This window comes from Solanum verrucosum, unplaced genomic scaffold, assembly GCF_900185275.1.
Source record: "Solanum verrucosum unplaced genomic scaffold, falcon-dt-bn FXZP01000067.1, whole genome shotgun sequence".
NCBI lineage: Eukaryota > Viridiplantae > Streptophyta > Magnoliopsida > Solanales > Solanaceae > Solanum > Solanum verrucosum.
Genome location: NW_026020175.1, coordinates 1,047,712 through 1,066,267, shown reverse-complemented (window position 1 = coordinate 1,066,267; position 18,556 = coordinate 1,047,712). Strand labels below are relative to the sequence as shown.

Sequence of the window (18,556 nt, the reverse complement as noted above, 5' to 3'; positions counted from 1 at the left end):
GTCCGCCTGGTTTTTTTAAGAAATAATTAATAACCCAGGGACTGTCGGTTTTCTTTTTTTTTAAAAATAAGTTTAAAAAATTATAAATTTTGCATGAAAGAACGAGGATGTTTGTGGTTTTCTATTAAGAAAAAACAACGGATCTAAGAGTCGGTCTTCCCTCGATTTTTTGGACCCATCCTATCCATCTGTTTTCTGTCCGTTGGTTTTTTCATTACTTTTTAGATCACCTGAATTTCTTTTTTGCTTGCTTTATTTGGAGTTATTTGACCGTTGAAACTGACATAACAATTAGTGATATAGTAGATTACAATTAACTTTTGTCTACTCAAAATCAGCACCATGCCCAAACGTGTGGCTCTGATTAGGAGTCCATTGATCATTAGGCCACGCCCTACGCTATGTTGGCAGTAATGAATGGTCATGGTTCTCATTCAGTTTCAAGCATTAAACCATGGCTAATATAACTACAGGGTTCAATAAAATTCAGTTTTTCTAGGTTAAATTTTGTATTTATACCAAAAACAAGTATTGCTAGAGAAAGATATGCATTTTAGAACTCATTTTCTCAACTAATTCATGTGTCGTAAATTCTAGATCCGCCACTAAATTACAAGATATGTTAGACCCAATAACATCTTATTGTTTTATAGGTAGCTTGCTTAACCAATTCGTTTGAATTGGTTTAAAGTTGGTCAAATAGGCTTAAAAGCACTTTTCACCTCCAACAAGGTCACCAGCGAATCACTCAAATTATCACCAAATACTTAACCAGCAAGAGCCTAAATCCAGGGCTGTCAGACGTAAAAATCAACAGCACAAATACCAAGCCAAACCATTATATGGATGCTGTCATCCTTCCCATCAGCTAGCAGAATCACCAAATAAAATGCAAATACCTCACAATAGTCATATTAATCCATGTTCTTAAATAACAGTCTCATCATATCCATGCAAAAGATGTAAAGACGCACACTAAAGCAACTAGTTCCAAAATCCGATATTTTCTAAAAAAAACAAAACAAATGTCAATCTCAATTCAAAGAGATAAGCGGCACATGTCATCAGTAGTCACCCTATTAATATGGCATGGCTTTCATCTGTCAGTACCTCCTGGGAAAACGGTCCATAAACCTTCCAGAGGGACACTCATAGGCTTGGTGTCCTCTTCCCCCGCAGTTGTGACAGATCATCAGTGCCATGCAATCTCGACTCATATGGCCTACTTGCTGGCAGGTTCGGCATACAATGTCCCGATATCCTCCACCTCCACCTCCACCCATAGGACGGAATCCACCACCTCTCTCTTCAAGAGCACCAGACTTGGGGCAATCTCTAGCCAGATGACCAGATATATTACATAAATTGCACACAGGATCATTTTGACAATCACGTGCCAGGTGACCAGTCTTCCTACAATTTTTGCACGCCTTGTCATTGGTGCAGTCGACTGCAATGTGGCCTTGCTTGAAGCAGTTATTGCACAGCTTCAGGTCACCAGGAGGAAGTGGAGGAGCCGTGCAGTCTCTAGCACGATGTCCTGCCTTACCACAGGTGTGGCAGATTCCTTCATTTGGACAGTTGCCAGCCATATGGCCTGGTTCTCGGCAATTCCAACAAAGAGATTTTGTGGTACACTCCGAGGCAATATGCCTGTTCAAATATTGGAGGCAAAATCAAAATTAAAAGAGTAACAAATATCACTTGTTTTAACAACCTTACTGACCCCATTCTCAGGAACAAGCATCTCTGACAGAAATGATAAAATAAAATAAAACAAATACACCTCGAAAAAAGAATGAATGAATGAACAAGTAATACATATATTAGGAAAGCCAAAGAAAGAAGTCATTTTATCAAGCAACTCGTAAATATCAGCAGTATGTGTCCCCATTCCCGTTCATTTTATCAAGCAACTTGTAAATATCAGAGGGTATAGATGATGTAAATCAGTTAGTAGATTTCCTAGGCTATTTGTAATCATGACTACTTCGCCTTGGAATTTTTTTGTTTGGTTGCCAGCATACCCTCATTGCTGATGAATACAACTTTACCATTCTCAAAAAAAAAATATCAGCAGTATGTGTCCCCATTCCCTTTAAGACAACACTCAAGCTCAAGTCTGGATATTGTTGGTTATTATGTAAAGAATCTTGTGTTTGCTTGGTGTTTCATGTTATATTAGTGCTAAGCAACTAGTATGTACTGGCAGTTCTTAAATACTTGTAAAATTTGATATTGTTTGGGTATTTTAAAAGCTAAGTACTACAAATTACATAGAATTATTTCATTTCTACATGTTGCTTCCTTATGATGTGAATGTCTCAAGTTTTCAACTTTGATTTCAGGATATCTTTTCCCCTTGGTTACCTGTAATCTAAGACTAGACAGTGTGCTGCCCCCTTAAAGGATATCAGGGTATATCTTGCCCCTTAGTTACCAGTATCAAATGTCAGAAAGTGATGCAAACAAATGGGATGATGAGTAAGCAATACAGAAAGGTAATATAACATCATCAGTAGCTGCCTTTATGGTTAAATTTGAATCTGTTGAATAACAATTTCTCCAGAGTACATTAAGTAAATGCAATAGTAATTCTTAAGCTTTCCAGGGAAACATGTAGCTTTATTTTTTTATAAAGGTAACATCAGGGTAACAAGTAGTTAATTAACACACAATAATCCAATACTTACCCTGGGAGACCACAATTGTGACATATAGCAACATTAGGGCATTCCCGAGCAAAATGGCCAGGCCGTTTGCAGTTCTTGCAGAGACTGCTCTGACTCTGACTGCTAAAAAAAAAATAAAAAAAAAATGATAGAAACCATGAGAAAAAGAAGAAATATGTCCACCAAAGAGCCAAAAATTGTATAATCCAGATGTTAGAGAGTCAAAGAGCAGGTAAAATAGTACACTCCAAGAAATTGGCTTATTATAATATATTTTGTTTCCATGTTTCTATCGAACTCATCGGAGGAGCACAAATGGAACTTGAGATATGAGGTCAGAAGGCTAAATTTGTTAAGACTCTAGCTACATAAGACCCTAACTTCACTAGTAAAACAAAGTAAAAGTTGTACTACAAAAAGGACATACTTTTTAAAATGAGAAACCCCATTATTGAACAAAATCAAATTTAGCTGATCAAAGAATATAAATAAGGTATAAATTGAGCACCATCAGTCAGGGTATAATAACAAAAAAGCACAGCCTAGGGATACTGATTGTCCCAACTTCACACTTGAACATTTGGGTCTCGCAGAAGTCTAAATTGGACTGCCAAATCAGCTTCCAAACAGCCACGTCAAGTGCAGACTAATTATTAGTCTAACAATTACGGAACAGCATTACCCTCTTCCCCTTTTTAGGAGAAGGTAGCAGTGCAATCACAGGGAAATATCTTTGAACAGAGGTGCAAATTCAGTTCAACACTCCAAACATGCATATTGAAACACCCATCCATGTAATATAGTAATTAGCCTCCATTCCAAGTCAAACAGATCCATATCTCTTTGCTTCCAGCCAACAGGTGCTAGAATGAGAATAGCTAAACATACAAATGACTAAAACCAGAGAACCTGAAACCCCGACGTGGCTCCCGTCTATATGGTGCATCACGGTAGGAGAACCGTTGTGTGCGGATTTTGCGATCCATTGGACTCCTGCTTCTGCTTCTGCTCCTGCTTCGGCTTCTGCTGCCAGATTTCATATTCAAACAACCACAAATAAACCACCAAAAACGACCAGCTAAAATATCACCACACCACCACCCAGCTGCTGCCTCCTCCCTGTCCACCACAACCACACATCCAAGACCACATCAGTCCAAATAAACCTTTTTACTGTACTCCTTTGATTTTAAATACCAAATCCAAAACACCACTACAGAGATATTATTCAATACACAAGCACCAAAAGCTTGTTTATTCAGGAAACATCGTCTCCAGCTACATCCTCCTAAGTTTAGTGTATATCTACTGTGTCAAACACATGCCAGCACCAGCACATAATCATTAACCACTAGTTATCTACAACAGCTGACAATTGAGTCCCAACTTCAAAGACATATGGAGATGGTTTCCCTAGCTGACAGAAAGCTCAAATAACTGTTGATAGAAGCAAAATCTTTTACCAGAAATAGCAACTAATTTTTAAGTATAAGCAAATTAAATTCAATAATATATTGTGGAAATCAGAGTTGTGAAACCAGATTGTTATTGTCTGAATCAAATGTCATTTTCCTTCTCTTTTAATAAATCAAATGTCATCTTCTCTCTGTTCAGCTGCAATGAAGACAAGTGACAACATGTGTCTCGCAAAAATTAAAACAGAAGCATATTTTTCCATATATGGGCCCTTAGATTGGTGATAATATCAAGAGATTTGGTGTTGAGCCATAACCCAGTCTCAAATGAATAGCTCCTGAATTTCCTTTATTTTCTATATAGCCCTTCAATCCTTCATTCTTTTGGAGTCGTAACCATGTACTTCCTATTTGTATAGAGGATTGGGTGGCCTTCGGAGAGGACCATATTTTGTAGGTTTCTCCTTTTTCAGTGGATCTCTGGTATATTGCCAAGATGGCCTTGTTATTATCAATGAAATCTTTTACTTGATAAAAAAAAAATGTGTCTTCGTTTGACTGGGCATGAAGTAAGGGCATGAAGAAAGAAGTTTAAGAATGTAAAGAAGACTTTTGAATCTTGTAGTCTTAAACTAAACGTGTGTATAACATGCAAAAGATGTCATTTGAATCTTATGGTATTAAACTTGCCATGCCCATTCCTATTAGGGATTAATGGTAAAATGGGAATGTTGAAATTAAAAAGTTACGCAATATAGAAAGGAAGCCATCTTTTTTATACAGACTAAAAAAGAAAGTAAGGCACAAAAATTGAAACAAGAGGATATTAGTTTTTATCTACTAGGTTTTTCCTTTTTTAGATAAAAGATCTGCTGCTGTTCGCCTTTCTCAAAAAGTATTAAATTTAAAAAAAATCAGCCCAAGTTAAGCTTATATCATTCACGGAGAGCTAATGATAGAAAGGAAATGAAACCACTTCTAAAAGCAGGCATCAAGACACTCCTCGCACTTCACCATAGAGGCCTCACAGAAGTATACAGATCTACATCTTAACATATAAAAGCTTATAAATCAACAACAGCACCATTCTCACCCTAATAATTTTCTTCTGTTGATCATAAACAAAGGTTACCAACTTACCAGTCTTATAAATCTTCCATACACCCTACCCCATCTGACTTCAAAGAGACATCAGACGACACCTTGATTTAACCAGTATAAGTGCATAAGGTAAAATGGTTGATGGTAGTATAAGGCACCAAAGCTCTTCCTCTACTATCGGTGTACATTCTTCAATACAAAAGCTCTTCACAACTCTATCATCTCTTAACTTGAAAGACTATCTGAATGGGCCCGTTGCTCTTCTTTTTTTCCTTTCCTTAAATGAGATACAGAATGGATCCATTACATCAATCTTATACCAGTTTGAAGAGTTCCTTTTCTGTTTCTGGTAAGTACCAAATTATTTATTTCACACTACTTTTTCATTTTGTTTACAAAGAAAAAAGTTACTCTCTCTATCTCATTCAGAGCCCCGTTCCCTTTCCAATGGTCAATTTTCAGTGGTGTGATCGACAGCAAATAATTCGCCTCCAAAAAATAGAAGTTGTACTATTAGACATACGCAAAAAAATACCATACTAACTACAAAGTTTTGCATTTCAAATTTATTAAACTAATAATAATATGTATTTAGCACCGAAAGGTGGCCTAGTGGTCAATGAAGTGGTTGAGAACCGTGAGGTCTCAGGTTCAAAACTTAGCGGAGACAAAAAAAAAAAAAAAACACTAGGTGATTCTTCCCATCTGCCCTAGCCTTGGTGGACAGAGTTGCCTGGTACAAGTTGCTGGTGGGAGGTGGGAGGTGGGAGGTGGGAGGTATCCCGTAGAATTAGTCGTATTTAAAAAAAGAAAGACTTTTGAAACTTGAGGTTTAAAACAATCCTTCGTGGTTGTAAATCATTTCATTAAGGGTAAAAGGGAAATTTTAAAGATTAAACTGTTTCTAATTATCATCTTCAATCCTAGTATCACCATTCCTCCTTACTATAATCTATCAGAATATTCACACCAATTGCACCCAATGACCGACAAGGTGTAAGATCACCATAACCCACTGACCAAAAGATATACTCAGCAATTTCATTCCAACCTCCTTCACCCAAAAAATGAAGAACAGAGAAAAACCAGGGTTTTGCCTTTCCAGTACGCCAGGTCAGAAAAGTTAAATGGGATTTTAGATTCTATTTCAGCCTTCAACCACCTTTAGCTGCAAAAGTTCTCTTATTTTTGGGTTGGGAAGGGATGGATAAAGAGCTGAAAAATGTTCAGATATCTTCAATTTCATTCACCAAGAAATCAATTGGAATCCATAAACAGAATCATAAAACAGCTCATCACCACCCACCAACCCTTAGTATACAGGGAGCAATGATCCACACATTAGAACACAAAATTCTCTCAGCTCCTCGCATTCTCATTAACCTTTACTACTTTTAACTATTCAAAAGCAAAAAAGAAAGCACTTTGTACACACCATTCAGCTTCCTCCCCAATTTATAACAACAGTAACACTATGCAAGACCAATCACTAAAATCCCATAAACACAGAAAACTACAACAAAACAAATATCAGAAGAAATATGACAAATAATTATGCATAAAGATATTCCAATCCAGATTCGATTTCCAATATGACCAACCAAATCCGAGCTAAGAACCACCAAACTAATGAAACCTAAACCAATCAATCAACTAATCTTTAATTTCGAGCTAGTTGATCTTCCGCTATCTGAATCCTCATATCAATTCCACTCTTTTGAGCCTTTCATTTCAAATTCCGTGACATAGAAATACAAAAAGCTCTAACACAGAAAATACATTAAAAAGTAAAAAACAAACCAGATACAAATAGAAAGAGAGCAAGAGCAAGGATGAACCTGAAACAGCGTTCTAGATCTGGACACTTAGGGTTAGATTTTGGGATACTGCAACACACAGAAAACAGAGAGAGAAATAGAGAAGCAATAGATAGATAAGGCGAGAAGAAGGAAATAGCTACCTCTTTCAGGGAAGGCCTACCAGTAAAGCTTCTTCTTTTTTTCCAATATTACCCTTTAGCTTTTTCCTTTTGTCACATTTAGGTGTCCAGTTTTGCTTGGGCTATATACTATCTTCTTTTGGGCCATATACAAAGTTGACAAGAAGTTGGCCATTTAAATGAGCTTATCTTTAATTAATTGTCTTTAAATAGGTTGTTGAAAGTTTTACTTCTTTGATAATTGAACTTATCTCTATTGAAGTCATGTTTGAACATAATTTGTAGAATATTATGTTATACAAATTATTTTACTAGTTAATTTGCTTGTAATTGGCATAATTATATATAAAAATTATTTTACTAGTTAATTTGCTTGTAATTGGCATAATTGTAAAAAAAATAAATTGATAAGATATTAATAATGGGGAAAACGTGTGGTTAGTAGTTAGCAGACTTCCAATGAAGTTATAAGTTACTTTTTTTTTGAAGATCATGGTGTTTGGGCCAACTTTTGCGCGCACCTCAACTAATTTTATGAGATATCTGTCATCTTCTACTAGTAATAGGTAGCAGGTAACGTTGTCTACCAAGGTTAGGACATATGGGAAGAATCACCTAGTGTTTTTGGGTTCTTAATCACTTCATTAACCACTACCTTGTGTGCTACGTTACTATTTTGAATAAAAAAAATACTAAATTTACAACAATCAGAAGTCCATATAAAATATAAAATAAAATAAATCATAGAGACAACATACAAAAAGAAATAGTGCATGTCATGTCCCAAAATTCAAGGTTATGATGACACCTACACTAACATGTCGGGGGTAAGTCAAACTTTCACCCAAAAGAAATTTCAAGTCAATTCTCCGAAGTTATTAAAAATAGCAAAAGTAATTAAGTTTCAAAATTCAAATTTTATAAATAGAATAGAATTGTGAAAATAAACAAATATATAAAAGACTTAGTGTCACTAGTATAAGAGTATCTAATTGAATACACCTATTTCAGAAACTACAATTATGTCTGAAATAGTGAAGATAGAGAAAGTCTAACTCGCCTTGAACCCCAAGTAGCTCACCCAAGCTCCCGAAGAAGTATCACTTCGGAGCGAAAATTAATAAGACATGTTGATGCTAGGAATTGCATCAAATGATGCAGCAAGTGTAATATAAGATCTTGTGTTTGTTTAATTGGTCTGATAGCTTTTGCTATTCTTGGTGAAAGTCTGACTCATTAATTATATGTAAAACTTCTTCATCAATTAAGTTAAGGGAAAGTATGATTTGTATTTTTTCTTACTTCTTTCCTTTTATTTCTTTAACCGGTTATGCAATTTTGTAATTGATTTTCTTTCTTTAATTTACTGGATCGGAATAGCTTTAATACTTGATTATTTTTAGTAAACTTTGTTGGTCTACACTTAATTGACTCGATCATGCTATTGTGGAAAAAAAATTCTCTAATTGAATTTTTTTGAATATATTTTTCTTCCTCTTATACTTTTTCTGATTGAAAATTTCCACTACTATATAAAATCAGGATCTTTTCTTTAGTGTAGAGATAGATTTTTTAATGAGATTAACTTGTGTCCATTGTCAGTCGAATTTTTTTTACACTATCACTTAACTTTAAGTCGCACAAAAGTTAAGTTTTTAAATTTATTTATTTTATATTTTATAGAATATAAATATTAAATATAGTAGTATAAGGCAACTAGGACTCAAAATTTATTTTATCAAATTAGTTTAGGATTCTATTTTTTTATTTACCTAAAATATTTCATCGTTAATTTTTGTTTCATCCTTCTGAAACTTGTTTCCGTGTGGTGTTGTAACTTGAACATCTGTAATGGGAGGCCCTCAGGTATCTCTCTTCTATGACACATTGCTTCCAACAAACTCAATATCTATATGCATGATACTCCATCGTTTTACTTTCACTAATTTTACGTAATTAGCAATTTAAGATAGTTTGAATCTTTAAGTTATATTTAGCTTGACATCCATTAACTACATGTTGCAGGACAAATTAGGATTCTCTAACTTACCTGAGGAAAATGCAGTAGGCATTGGATCTTCAGAAGAGGATATTCCCCATTTTGGTGATGAAGAATCGAGAGTGCCATACATCGGTATGGTGTTTCAGTCAATCGATATTGCATTTAAATTTTATCTTGATTAGTAGTGATTTTAGTGTGCGCAAAAATCGAATCACTAGATCAAGAAAAGATAAATTAATAATAGGTCAAGAATTTGTTTGTTCAAAAGAAGAATTTCGCTCAAAAAAGAGTCTTGAGAAAAAGATGAAACTAGAGAAGGGTGCAAAGTGTTGATATATTTGTCGAAGAAAGAAGACGAAAAGTGGGTTGTTGCTAGGCTAGTCTCAAACCATTAATCATGAACTTGCTTCTCCACATAGCAAAAATTTCTTGCAATCGAAAAGGAAAAAGTCAGAAGCTCAAAAGAATCTTATTGATTTATTAGATAATTCAGGTGTTCGTCCTAGTAAAATTGCATCAGTATTAATTACTCAGGCAAGAGGTGTAGAGAATCTCAATTTAACTAGACGAGACATTCAAATTATTTGAGTACTAAAAGGCAAAAGAATATTGAGAAAGGAGATGTCCAATTGATGTTGAAGTACTTTCAAAAGCGTCAATCTAAAAGCCCTGGCTTCTTTTATGCAATACAAATGGATGTAGGTCATCTAGCTAAGATGCTAGGTCTAGGATAGCTAATAAAAACTTTGGGGATGTTGTCATTTTTGATCCTACATACTTGACAAATAGATATAAGATGCATTTTGTCCCATTTACTGGAGTTAATAACCATCATTAATCCATTTTATTTGGTTGTGCTCTTCTTTGGGATGAAACTCAAGAAACTTTTGAGTGGTTACTTCGGAGGCAATGCTCGGTGTTATGCCTCGTACAATTATCACATATCAGGATGCTGCAATAACAAATGCAGTGGTAAATGTGTTTCCAAATTGTGCACACCACTTTTGCATGTGGCACATTGAAAAGAAAATTTCCGAATATTTAAGTCATGTTTATCATGACTTTGATGATTTTAAAACTAAGTTTAGTAAGTGTATACATGGTACGACCACGCCCAAGGAATTTGAAGCTACTTGGAGTGATATTATGAAAAACTATAATTTAGAAGAAAATAGTTGGCTACAAAGAATATATGCAATTAGTGAAAAATGGATTCCAGCATATGTAAGGAGGAATTTTTGTGCTAGAATGTCAACAACTCAAAGAGGTGAGAGTATGAACAAATTTTTATGGATAAGGGTTGAAAAATACCCAAATTTTGGTCGGATTTGCTGTTGCGATACTAAACTTTCATGAGGACCTATTACCTCCCTAGACTATTTAATATCGTATTTTTTACCCCCTGAACTATTTAATAGTGTATTTTAAAGGTATATATGTTCCCACGTGGACACATTACTATTTATAATTTTGCATTATTTTTTATGTTCACGTGGGCAAATATATATGTTTAAAATACAGTATTAAATAGTCTAGGGAGGTAATAGGTCCTCATGAAAGTTTAGTATCGCAACAGCAAATCCGATCAAAGTTGGGGTATTTTTCAGACCCTTATCCCAATTTTTTAAGGATTAGCTTAATTCTAGTACACCGATGAGTGTATTTGTAGCACAATATGATGAAGCTATTGATGCTAGGTATGATAAAATAAGGGAAAAGGAATATAAGACAAAATATTCAAAGGCTACTTGAAGACATTATATCCCATGGAGGATGAAGCAGCAAAGGTATATACTAGAAAAATATTTCGAAAATTTCAAGAAGAATTGATTCAGTCTCAAAAATTTATTTAAAAAAAGATTGAGGTTCGGGATGGAATACATATCTATAGAGTTCATTTGTTTCAAAAACAAATACCTGCCTACACTGTTAGATTGAACCTTATACTGAAAGATGCTACTTGTTCTTGTTGTAAGTTTGAGTTCATAGGAATCTTATGTAGGCATATGCTTGTCGTATTTATAAAGAAACAAATTTACTCACTTCCAACATGTTATCTGTTGAATCGGTGAACAAGATATGCCACCAAAGAAAAAGTTGATGGCATTTCAAATGACAAATCGCATGTGAATAATTTGAAGTCTTCCTCTATATGGCTTAATAATATTATGATGCATTCTTTTGGCCTATCTGAGCGAGCTACATGGTCTGAAAGACATTATAAATTTGCATATCAAAGATTATCCCAATTATGTGAAGAACTTGATGAACTCCCTTATGAGGTTGAGAATGATGATATATGCATGTGATGATCTAGTTAACGAGTCAAATGTGGAACTAAACACAAATGAGGAGAGGCAAAACACAATCTTGATTTGATCCTTTATATGTGGTAACTAAAGGACGTTCAAATTCATTGAGAATGAGAGGTGGTCTAGAAAAAATCTCTAAAGGTCAAAAAAACCACGTCTAAGAAACAAACAAGGCAAATCAAAAGTTCAAAGAATGGTGAGGCAAAGGGCAAGACCAAGGGCAAGGGCAAGGGCAAGGGAAAGGCCAATACGAAGGGCAGAGGAATGAGGTAATCTTACTTTATATAATGTAAAAATTATTGATTAATATTTTTGTGACTTTGATATTTGATGTATAGTTCAAGCTCTAATGTTGAAGTGGAACCTGAAAGCACATCACCACCACTTAGTACAACTCCCATAATGGTACTCTTCTTTTGATACTTCATATAATGTATATTAAAACTTATTTTCATCTACCTCCGTATATTTACCTAATAAATTGTTCTTTTTCCTTTAAAAAAAGTCATTTCAATCATATTCAGAGCCGTTCAAGGACAAATTGACCGTGGATATCATACCTCATTTATGGTAGGTTTGCTCTGATCGTGTTCTTATATATTTAGAACATATTTACAGACCTATACATATTTAAATGACTTTTAATATTTTTTCAGGATCTGCTGAGAACAACTTCACATCCATACCGACAAGATTTATGATTTGTGAATGTCTTGTCTTTAAAGCTTTAAGATTCAAGCTTCAAGACTCATGGAGAGACAAACATCTAAAATTTTCTATTTTTCTTTCTTATTGGTAGAAAATACTTTTAGGTTTTTAGGTTGAAAAGAAAAATCTTTCAAGATTTGGTTTTCAATTTTACTCACAATCATATCGCGGTTACAACTTTAATTCAAGTTTGCACTTTATATTTGGTTGTGTGTTTATTTACTCACATATCAATAAAATTAATGGCATTAAGCCAAATTATATAGACACATGCACAAAAATGTAGTTAATAAGAGGTTAAACATTTGTTTGCAATGCATCACATTGTATGTTGATGTAAAAACTTTATTTATTAATATGAAGATTTGAATGGTTTAAGTCAAAGTTCTAAAATATTTTTGATAAAAAGTAGATAGATTTTTTTAATAATGTTAATATTGTTTCAAGTGAAAACTAAAATCATAAAATTAATTATTAAAATCTTTTGGGGTTTCAAAATTCTGATGTACAGTTTGATAGTAGTGCAAATGTGCACAAAACTTATAACTTGTGTTTAGTGTACACCCTATTCTCTGTATTGACTTGTGAGATTATATTGAGTATGCTTTTGTTGTTGTTATTGTAACCATTGGCGGAGCGACTTTATAGTCAGGGGTTCATCCAAACTCTCTTTGGCGAAAAATTATATTATTTATATATGGTTAAATATTTTTGTAGATATATATAGTAGATGTCGAACTCTCTTCGGCTACTTCGTGCGTATATTTTTTCAGATTTTGAACCCCCTTATTAAAAATTCTGGCTCCGCCATTGATGGTAACATTTAGGGGTGTACATGACCGGATTGGTTCGGGTTTTTCAAATATCAAACCACAACATTTGTGTAAAATATTTAAATTTATAAACCAAACCAAACTAATAAAATTTGGATTTTTTCGGGTTTTTCAACCTCGGGTTGGTTCGGGTTTTCAAATACCAAACCAAACCATTGTGTCGAATTTTTAAATTTATAAATCAAACCAAAATAATAAACCTCGATTTTTTTTTCCAGATTTTTGGATTTTTTGGGTAAAGTTTGCATACAAACATATAATTAACTTGTGCTCCAAAATATTTCTTTAGTACAACCAAAATACAATTATCTAAGGTGTTTCTTAAAAAAATAACACAAAATATGATATGAGTACTGATGACACAAAAATATTCAATAAAAAATAATAATGAAATCATCATATAAAATAAATATTGCAAAGTCATAATGAAAATGATCATAATTTAAAAGTACTAAATCATGCTAAAATTATAGGTTTAATAAGTATTAGTTACATTACTAAATATTTAAGGAAAATTAAATTAGATTATATATTTTAATTGTCTAAACCAATGTAAAACTAAAGAATAAATATTCAATATTATTGTCATTCTTAGTGTTGAATTGATTTATTTTTTGCATTAGTATTAACTAGTGAATTTGATCGCGTTTCGCGCGATTATGAAATATTGAGTGCTACAAAATTATACTAAGAGTCTTAGTTCAATTTATTATTCCTGCTCAAATTTTGTGATATTTACAATTTTAAATTATTTATGGGTTTTTGTTCTTCGGAAGATTTTCCTTAAATAATGTGTTTAATAGCCAAAATTATTTATATATAATAGTAATATAAGAAAAATATAATTTCAAATATGAAATAAAAAGTATATTCTCGAGTAGGGGTCTCATGAAACAATAAATTATGAATTTTATAATTTTGAATTATTTATGAGTCTTTTCTCTTTAGAAGAGTTTTCCTTTAATAATGTGTTTAATAACCAAAATTATTTATATATAATAGTAATATAAGAAAAATATAACTTCAAATATGAAATAAAAAGGATAATCTTGAGTAGGGGTCTCATGAAACAATAAATTATGAATTTAGGTAGATAAAATGGACGAATCTTTAAAGAAAATATAAATAATTCTTTATACAATTAAAAGAATGTATTTCAATAATTAATAAATATTTCTTGTAAATCATTAATAGTATTGTTTGAGCCTTCATTAGTGGTAAATATATTTCTGACATTGTTGTATTATATCTAAATAAAAATACAGACTTACGATAATTAAAAAAATCATAAGAAGCCAAACTAAAACAGTTAATTACACGAAGAGAATACATATCTTTCTTAGGGTCTTAATCGTATAATAAAAAGATGATGAAAATAAAAATACAGATTTAATGCACAAAATTTTGATAATAATAATAATAATAATAATAATAATAATAATAATAATGATAATGATAATGATAATGATAATAATGATGATGATGATGATGATGATGATGATGATGATGATGATGATAATAATAATAATAATGATAATAATAATAATAATAATAATAAAAGGAACTATAAAATAAAAGTAATATCTTTGAGTAGGAATATATCTTATGAAACAAAAAATGGTGAATTTATATAAGACAAAATAAAGAAATATCATAAAGTATCTTAAATTTTATAATTAAATATCATGAAGTTAATTATATTATTGAAAGTGGAAATTTAATAGGTATGACTTATGAGTCATGAAGGTGAAACTTTAAAAACAAATAAGGGAGAAAAACACAAATAAATAAAATAAAAGAATAAACACATGTGTATATATGTGTTGAGTTTTTTTTTAAAAACACGACACAACTACTTTCATAGCTATAAAATCATCATCCATATTTTCATACCATGTCCAAATTAAGCCTTAACCTCATCAAACATCAAAATCATGCCAACCACAAGCCATCTTTTGTTTTTGAGACATTACCAATTATAAATTTAAACATCACGTTATCTTTATTTGAATTTTTAAAAATATTTACTATTGTAAAAAGAATTGTGGCCTTAGAGAGCGTCACATCGCCGGAGTATATTTATTGATGTACATGTTCAGTTTTCTCTACACTTTTTCATTGACAATTTATTACAATAGTAAATATTTAAAAAATTCAAATAAAAAACATAATTAAATTTGATAAACATAGAGAGATGTCACATCACTTTATTATTACATTGTGTACACTTAACTTTAATATTATACTATACAAATTTAGATTTAAGGAGAGAGACATATTGAATAGAATTAGAACTTTAACTTCCTAAAACTAAAATAAAATCTTTTAAAAAATTAAATAACATTGATATTGATAAAATAATAATAATAAAAACTCTTGGCTTATATCAAAATCTTCATAGTAATATCCTTTTCAAAGGATGGTAAAATATATACATACGTTAAAAATAAAATCAAGAATGGATACAATCAACTCTTGGCTTTCCTCTTCTGCTCTTCATATCAAAAAGCTTCATAGTAATTATCCTGTTTAAAATGATGCTATCAAGGATGGATAAAATAAAAGGAAGAAGATGAAAGAGAAGAACAAAAAAACCGCATGAAACCCCCAAAAAGGTATAAGAAGATATGAAAAAAATACTTACATGAAACCCCAAAGGAAAAGGTCTAAGAAGGTATGAATAAATAGGGGAATGAATTGTCTAATTAATTATAGGTGATTAAGGATTACAAAAAAACTGATAGTTAGTACGTGGGTTGAAGCAATGGTTTAATAGGAAAAAATGCGTGATAATGCACATTAATTGCTCCATTATGTATTTAGATGTTACATATTTCCTTTTGGAAGGAAGAGTTAAATGTAGTAAAGGTTAATAATAAGGAAAGTGAATAATTGTTTTAAAAGGTTATTGAGCAGAAAATGAGAGAAAACAATCAAAATTTTAAGAAATAGTAATACTGATCAATGAAGCATGCCACATCAGTGTGATTTTATTCAACTTTATATAGATTTATTGATTTGATTTTGATTTAAGTTTTATTATAATAATCAACATCTATGAACTATAATCTTTATTGGACCATTCTTAATTCTAAGTTTTAAACTTGAAATAATATATTAAAAGATAAAACTATGAAATAGTATAAGAAATATTTTAAAATTATATCAAAGTAAATATTTTTATGTATAAAATAAAATTTTAAAATTACATATATAATGTCGGGTTGGTTTGGTCTCGGGTTGGGTTTTTTTAGTTAAAACCAAACCAACCAAAATATAGTCGGGTTTTTTTTCCAATACCAAACCAAGTCAAACCAAACCACTAGTCGGGTTTTTTGCTCGGTTTGACTCACTTTGCGATTTGGTTCGGTTTTCGGTTCGGTTTTGTACACCCTAGTACTAAGTTTAAGTACATATATAACGCAAAGCGAAAACTAAAATGCTTATAAGTTTGAAATTCAAATCAAACACAAGAGAACTCCTAGTATACTATACCCGAAAAACCCGAGGTTGAAAAACTCGAGCTTTATTGGTTTGGTTTGGTGTATAAATTTAAAAATCCAACACAAATGATTTAGTTTGATTTTTGAAAAACCCGAACTAACCCGGTCATGTACACCCCTACTCAGTACTATTGTCATGTTTGCCTCATATGTGATTTCATTAATATTTAAGGTGCACATGGTCATTTACGTGTTACAATAGATTATAATAATTATATTGGTAGGCTCTTTTAAAAAAGACTTCATTGATTTGCTCCCCAAAAATTGTCAAAATATGTTCCAGTTCCAGATTGTTTTTTCTCAATGTTTCAAGGAGAGAGCTTTGTTTTTTTTTTTGGGTTTCCAGCCCCTATATTTGGTGGTTGGGTTTGGTCTAAGCTTTGGTGTTTCTGAGGTATCCATAAGACAAAGAATAGGCTCTAAGAGTTGGATAAGTAGGGGAAGAATGAGAAACTCTAGAAAGTATGTTCCATTAGGACATTGAACTTTTCTATGAACATCATGTTGAGGTTCCGAATTAGTTAAGTTTGCCGCAGATTTTCTAGCTAAATATTAAGTCTTGACCCTCTATTGTATGGTCCCTTTTAAAAAACGCAAGGTCTTAGAGGATTATAATCATTAGCTGCACATACATGTTCAGCTGTAGAGTATGGCATTTGTTTTGCATTGCCAACTCCAACTACGAGGTTAGTGTGTGGTTTAGAGGTAGTGGTGCCATTGTGAATACAATTAAGTGGGTCGTTTTGTTGTTGTTGGGAAGAGGAGGGACTTTTCACCATTGTTAAGGATAATGGAGCCTGAAGTAGGGTTAATCACAACGTTTGATTGTTGACACCCTTCATTACTAAAAAGAGTAATGGGGGGAGTAAGTTGATATGACTAATATAATCACTTCAACTGATTTAGTGTGATGGTTATTTTTTTCAGAGTAGAAATTACTCTGATAAAGAAAAGTTGTGGCATTTGCTTTCATAAGAGACTTTGTAGGAGGAGTGTGATTGGTTGGGGTTTGGACCCTCTGGGTTTTTTTGCATTTAGGGAAGTAGGTATAATCCTCCAAGGGATTTGTCCAATTATTTTTGGATTGGGGAGTTGTCCCTTTTTGGGGGGTGGGGCGGGAGGGAGTGATTTTCCCATTTAATGCACCATTAGTTGATTGATGGGCTTTGAGAGTTTATTTTTAGGCCCATTTTTGTATTTCCTTTCTCATTTCTAGTTTCATTGGGGTGGTTTTCAGTCCATCCTCAATTATTCGATTTGGAATGGTGGTATCAAGGAACTTACCTGATTGTGGATCGTTTTTTTTTCTATGCTTGGGTGCGTTCTTTGTGCATTTTATTCACCTTTGACAAGTGACCATGGGGCCTAGGCATTTTATTCTTTCTTGGAAAAATATACTACCTGCCAAGTGTCTATTGGTACTTCCGCATTGAATGTTGATAGTCTATGTTCTTTGTGAGAGATTTTCGTGGTTGAAACGTACCGTTCATAGTAGTAATATTGTAAGTTCGAGCCCTACTAAGCCTACCTCCCCCTTCTCTTCACCTAACGCAAGACGGTCCAACAAAAGAGATTTGTCTCAATACTCTTGTGTGTATCCTTTGATCACTAATCTAACCTTTCTTGTGCCATGTATATGGCTTAGTATCCCATAACCAGGGACATGATTTCATCTCATTCATAGATACCTTTTATTTGTGGCAACTAATTGTGACCTTCGTTTTGACCATCACCTTAAGTGACACTTGAATATAAATGAGTGCATAACAACTTCTTAGTGTGACCGAAGTGCAAGTATTTATTTTTAGGAGTGCTCCCAAATCTTTTTCAATTTTTCTAATATTTGTTTATCATAAATTTTTGTTGGGAGTTCTGGTGGTAGAATCCAAATTGCAATGAGGGTTAGCATATAGATTTTAGAGACGAAATTTGGTTCTCATTTCTTTGCAAAAAGGAAATTTCCTATTATAAACCACAATCCTTCATGAAAGTCCCTATGTATATTCTCCACCTTGGTGGAATTTTACAATATAGTAATCACATCCTAGGTCAATCAAGATGAGGGACTCAG

General features: G+C 32.6%; 1 protein-coding gene and 1 pseudogene across 2 annotated transcripts; one reads left to right on the top strand and one right to left on the bottom strand.

Moving 5' to 3' along the window:
- Positions 1–885: 885 nt before the first annotated feature.
- Positions 886–7,128, bottom strand: LOC125828868 (zinc finger protein GIS2). 2 transcript variants are annotated; one of them, XM_049508183.1, is made up of 4 exons: positions 7,027–7,128; positions 3,582–3,791; positions 2,694–2,795; positions 886–1,653 (listed from the first exon to the last, which is right to left on the bottom strand). In XM_049508183.1, exons 2-4 carry the CDS (start codon positions 3,710–3,712, stop codon positions 1,104–1,106), a joined length of 783 nt encoding a protein of 260 aa, XP_049364140.1. In that variant the 5' UTR covers positions 3,713–3,791; positions 7,027–7,128; the 3' UTR covers positions 886–1,103. The 2 variants fall into 2 exon arrangements, with proteins under 2 accessions (XP_049364140.1, XP_049364142.1); XM_049508185.1 differs by having other exon boundaries at positions 2,694–2,792; positions 7,027–7,114.
- A 3,249-nt stretch (positions 7,129–10,377) lies between these two features.
- LOC125828902 (protein FAR1-RELATED SEQUENCE 5-like) lies at positions 10,378–11,602 on the top strand (annotated as a pseudogene).
- The last annotated feature ends 6,954 nt before the right edge of the window (positions 11,603–18,556 follow it).